The sequence below is a fragment of the Saccoglossus kowalevskii genome, chromosome 2 (genome assembly GCF_978046115.1).
Source record: "Saccoglossus kowalevskii chromosome 2, keSacKowa6.1, whole genome shotgun sequence".
Classification (NCBI taxonomy): domain Eukaryota; kingdom Metazoa; phylum Hemichordata; class Enteropneusta; family Harrimaniidae; genus Saccoglossus; species Saccoglossus kowalevskii.
Window position 1 is genome coordinate 10,104,866 of NC_140642.1, and position 6,057 is coordinate 10,110,922.

Consider the following 6,057-nt stretch of genomic DNA (forward strand, 5'->3'; position numbering starts at 1 on the left):
GATTAAAACCGGCGTTCTTCATTATTTCTTTGGAGTCGCGGTAGTACTTTATCGCTTCTTTCTGATTTTCAGTTCCGGTCAATACGTTGTTGATGTAAATATTGTTCTTTAGATCGTTGACTATTTGCGATGACTGTGCTTCGAAGGGTGTTTTAATAACCGCATTCAACATGAATGGCGAACTAGTTGAACCAAATAAAACTGATTTAAACTGGTAAACTTCGAAGTCGCTTTCAGGATCATCGGCGTTTTGTAGCCAGAAGAACATCGTATATTGGCGATCTTCATCGGCAAGGTTGACATTTAAAAACGCTTTTTCAATGTCACTAGTCAGTCCAATTTGATGTGTCCGGAAACGAAGCAATATCGTTGGTGATAGCAGGACCGGATTCTAAACAGTCATTGAGGCTGGGTTGATCGCGGTATTTAGCGCTACAGTTGTAAACTACTCTAACTGGAGTTGTTGACGACTGTTTTTCAACGGGGTGATGCGGGATAAAATGGCCACGTGAGATATCCTCATCAATTACCTTTTCAATAAATCCTCGGCGTAGTTGCTCTGTTATGACTGAATTGTAGACTTTCCGTAATTCGGGTTTAAGACGTTTTACCATTGCTCTTGTTCTGTTTTTCGCCAGTACATAATTTGTAGGTAGAATGTCACAATTTTCTTTCCATGGTAGGCCGGCTGTGTATTTATTACCATCTCGTTGAATTTTTGTGTCCTGATACTCTTCAAACGTTGTGGATTTCAACTTAGAATCTTCGTTGGCAGTTATTCCCATTGTCTCTAAGTCCCAGTACTGTGATATGATGAATTGTTCATGGTCAGTGTCAGCTAATGCTTTCATTATAGTTGTGTTCATTGTGGTCACGTTGTTTAAGTGAGAAGGACCAGATAGCAAGTAACCAAATTTAGAGGATACCGCTGTGGGTCCCGCACCTCGAACGACGTGATCTTCAACAATTTGCCAATAATGGTCAGCTCCGAGAAGTAGGTCAATGTCAAAACAACCAGATTCGACTAAGGGCGCGATTTTCAGTTTTTGCAGATATTTATGCCGTTGTAGTGTTGGTGCCACGACATTCTGTATTGGTGAACTGATCTTGGGTACTATTAAACATTGTAGTGCAATGTTACCAGAGTTGGTTTTTAGTGTTATCTCAGTTCTTTTGATAGCGCGTACATATGATTTGTCACGTCCAAAGGCGCCAAGTGTGATGTGTTCTATGCTGCAATCTTCGCTGTTAATCTGAAGTTTGCGAGCAAGGTCTTCTGTGATGAAGGTTCGTTGTGCGCCTTCGTCGAGCAGTATATTTGCGGTTGTACTTGCGTTACTTGTAGATACAGTCGCTGTAGTTGCTTTAAGCAGAACTGGTCCGGAGGTTGGAGTCAATTTTACGTGTGTTACGTCTTCTTTTGTTGACTTGACTACCCGTTCACTAGCTTTGGGGTGACTGGTCGTTGGCGAACCGCAAATCGATGTGTGGTGTTTCTTACTGCATATTCGACATGAAAATTTACTCCAACATTCATTACTGCGATGATTTGGTCCGAAACAATTGAGACAGAGTTTGTTTCGGAAGACGATGTCCTTACGTTGTTGAGGATCAGTAACTGTTGTACACTTGTTGGGTGTGTGATTTTCCTTACAAAATACGCAGGCTGGTCTTCGTCTTGGCTTCGCATTGATGTGAAAATTTGATGCGCTGGAAAGCGGTGTATCTTCACAGGTGTTGAACTGTTCAAACGTGTTGGCGGCTTGGTTCGCATGAATTTCTCGCTGGATGGATTCTCTAAGTTCTTGTATTGTCCATGCCTTATTACCATGGTCCCTAGATATCTGTGTTTTCAAATTTGTTGGCAATTTTTCGAACACTATCGGCACAAGTAGATCACCGTAATTTTCCTCAGATTTCTCTAGTGATTTAAGACCGCGTATATGCTTTTTGAGCGAGTCATAAAAGGACCGGATACTGTCAGTATTGTTACGTGGGCTTGGTAGGTTCAAAGGGGCGCTCATATGGCATGATACAATTTTATGATTTTGACCATACCTGGATTCCAATAGCTGGAGGGCTTCTTTGTAGTTCGCGTTGGTGAGTTGAAGACCGTCAATGGCACGATGAGCTTCATCGACGAGTTGGCTTTTCAAGTATTGAAATTTTTGCACGTCTCAAGCGATGGGTTCTTGTCAACAGCGGCGTTGAAAGCCTCGTAAAATGTCGTCCATTTCAAGAAATCTCCGTCGAATTTCGGTAGTTCGAGCTTGGGAAGATTTACTTGACGATGTATTGACGACGATGGTGAATTTGACGATGTTTCTGTGGCGGCAGTTGGATTTGATTGAGACGATATCTTCTCTGCTTTGTTCAAAACCCGCTGGTATCGAGTGAGGCGGAGTTTTACTTGAATATAGTAATCGTCGTCTTCAGTGAATAGTCTTTCGTAGTTTTCTTCTTCGACGAGATCAAGTATTTGTTCGTCTAGGTCACGTACCAGTTTGATTCGTTCTTTAATGTATTCGATGGTTGACTGAAGCACTTCGATGTCGGTTTCGATGTATCGTCCGCTTTCTGTAACTGTCTGGTTAGCTGCGCCATGGAGGTAAAAAGAGAAGGAGTCACAGCCAAGCTAAGATCAAAGGTACCAGGATGGTCGCCGCTGTTTGTACATAGATCAGGGAGTTTATTTGCCGAACGGATCAAGGAGGACAGTTTCCTCTTAGCGCAGTGAGGATTACCGTGAATTAGCATACTACAAACGCCTTCGCCAGCACTCGGTGATTTTCGTGACAATTCTGTCAAATTCGTATAAACAAATATGGCGACGATCGATAACGCGCACGAGTTTGACTACGTCCTTCAATTCAGAAGACGTAAAAGAAATCGAAGAGCATATTACAGACGAAAAAATTGTTTCAATATGCTGTGAACGAAACGATTGCTCGAAAACAAAAAATGCAGCAAATTTCTTGTTGACGCACTGCCGTAGGAAGTAGGACATACAAGGGATATAAACTTCAAAACGCGTCATTTAGAACCTCAAAATTCCATGTTCATGCCATGCACCATTGCAAAGATCATTAAACAAGCTTTATTGTGGACCAAAAAACAGTACTAGCAAGGTTTCGAAACATTACAATATTGCTGATTCAAAAATACAATGAAAAATGTACTGAAAAACGAAAATTTACATAAACTTAACAAGGAATTCTCTGATTTTCAAAATTCCAACTTTCCTGTTCTCACAAACACGATTCCTCTACGTATAAAAGATTTGCGCATGCTTTATGTCCTTTGACATTTACTGCGACACCGTAAAACAAGACCATGGAATGTGTACTGTGCGCAGCAACGCTTGAGAGTAAATGACGCGTCGGCGACAATCCTGGGGTGAAAGGACGATAAGACAAACGGAATTATGGGATTAAACTTGTCTAAAACAAAAGAAGTTTAGGAGGATTATTTTGGCTGTACCTCCTTCTCTTTTTACCTCCATGGCTGCGCTTTGTTGGCACCTCGCTTCTTCGTAAGTTGTTGCAGATTCGTTCTTGGTTCTGTCATCTTGACTTCTTGATATACTAGTGACTGCAACTTTTCGTTGAGTGTTGGTAGGTTCAGCAATGCAACTGGTTCTCGGCACCAAAAATGTGCTAGGGGAAATAAATCGGTCGGGAAAGACGATATCACGGAGAGACGTTCGATTGATGGTTGAAAGAACTCTGATTTATTCTGGAAATGGTCACGCATTATATAGCGCACATAAAAGGTGTCGCCAAAACAATACATTGCGTTGACCAGGTGTCAAGGATTAATTAAATAAATTAACAGGATTACAATAATTAAGATCAAACATAAATAGAGTATAAAGTAAGTATGAACGTAAACATAAACATACAGAGTGACGCTGTCCGCCCGACGGGAAAAATAAACAAAAACAGTTTCCCACATTTCTCCGGGCGGCCAAAAGTAATCAAACGATATCGAAATAAACTAGTTCTAAATAGCATACTTGGCGAATTAAATTCTGATCAAATAATTATTAAGTAAACACATTAAAAAATAATCAAGAAGGTAAACGATAATTATAAGCAAACACTAAAAGCTCAATACACAAATTGTTTCTAATTTAAAATTATAACAAAGATAAAAACGATGTGAGTTAATAATGTTTGTATAGATTCACGATGCAATAGGATCATCGTGCGAGATCTTGAATTCGTAGTCTCGCGATAGTAGCAGCAGTTCTACGCGGGCGCGATGCTATGTTATTAGCGACATGCTGTGGCGATGTTCCGATGTTTCCCACACTGTTCTCAACTCAACACTGATTGGTCGACTGCATATACGAGGCGACAATGTTTGGCATGACGTATGGCGAAACCGTTAATCGTGTGAAAAAGAAATGAATGGATTCTCGGACGATTAAAAAAAAAACATAATCGTAGGAGGCGACAGTATTTGATGTCATGTATGACAATGTTTAGTATCAAGTACGGCAAAACAATGTATGTAATCGCATGAGGCAGTAGTGACTGGAACCATGTATTGTAAAACCGTTTAATCGTACGAGGCAGTAGTGACTGGAACCATGTATTGCGAAACCGTTTAATCGTACGAGGCAGTAGTGACTGGAACCATGTATTGCGAAACCGTTTAATCGTACGATGCAGAAGTGACTGGAACCATGTATTGTAAAACCGTTTAATCGTACGATGCAGAAGTGACTGGAACCATGTATTGTAAAACCGTTTAATCGTACGAGGCAGTAGTGACTGGAACCATGTATTGCGAAACCGTTTAATCGTACGATGCAGAAGTGACTGGAACCATGTATTGTAAAACCGTTTAATCGTACGAGGCAGAAGTGACTGTAACCATGTACGGCGATTCCGTTTAACCGAGACAGACAGAAAGAACTGATATCGTGTACGGTGTTTCATGCCAGCATTATTTCATTTTATTATTCGTTATTATTATTTATTATTCAATGCATTTCCCACGGTTCTACCGGAAAGGTATTATTGGACGGATGATGCACGAGGCCAGCGGTGTTATCTTGCATCCAATATGAAATCTGTATACATTACATTATATGGATATGTTACTGTACGTTACTCTGGTTGACTATTATACCCTGTCACGATTCACTGTATGCATTTTAACCATGTGTTGTCGATGATGACGCCATTGTTACCATTTCAAATGACATGCGGTTGATGTTGATATCTGTAGATAAAATACAGAGCATATAAGGTAAGGCACGCACGAACATTTGACTAAAAAATTACTGAACACTCGCAGCGGTACCCCCGCTCTCAGCATTCCTCCATGTACGCCTGACAAGGTCGCGTGAGTTGCGCCCTCTGTGGAGTTCCAAACCCAACACAGTGGGGTCTGATGCCGTTCTGTCGGCGAGGGCGCCACTCACGCCTACATATCGTGCTAGCTTTTTGTGGGCTCACCTCGAAACTGCCCTCGGCATTTTCAAAAAAAAAAGTTTTAAAAAAATGAAGACAGATTACCAAGTAACTCCAATTATATATATAAAGTTTATGAATTGTAAGATGCACAAACCAACATTAGATAAAGTTTTCCCACTTCACCTGAAACAATTCGATAGTGCTATTTTTACTACATATACAATATTCCATTTCTTTTGTTTCCATAACTTTTTTTTCCACCAGACGAAATGAAGTTTGAGTGGCATTTAATTTACAGGAATAAATCATTTGTTTGGTTATAATAATGATATGGTTCATTAAACTTGAGAACTGATCATCGCCCAGCAAAATCTGAATATCTGTGAAAGTGTCACAACTATTTACACTTCTTCCTAGGAACTTACTTCGCCAATTCAATGGATCCACACATCACCACTCCCCTGGGCACTCACGACGGCACTCCCATAGGCACTCTTTTCCCCGCTCCCCTGGGCATTCATATCGACCCCGGTACTCATATCAACACTCATCTGGACGCTCACGCCGATCGCTGGACACCCCCCCCCCCACCACTCCCCTATAAATATTCCCAAAGGAATCCTTTGTGCAC

The 6,057-nt window shown here is 41.0% G+C and overlaps 1 protein-coding gene across 1 annotated transcript; it reads right to left on the minus strand.

Annotated features, from left to right (window-relative positions):
• Window positions 1-326: 326 nt before the first annotated feature.
• On the minus strand, window positions 327-2,024 carry LOC102804018 (uncharacterized). Its single transcript, XM_006820561.1, has one exon. The coding sequence runs from the start codon at window positions 2,022-2,024 to the stop codon at window positions 327-329; it is 1,698 nt and encodes a 565-aa protein (XP_006820624.1).
• Between the last annotated feature and the right edge of the window lie 4,033 nt (window positions 2,025-6,057).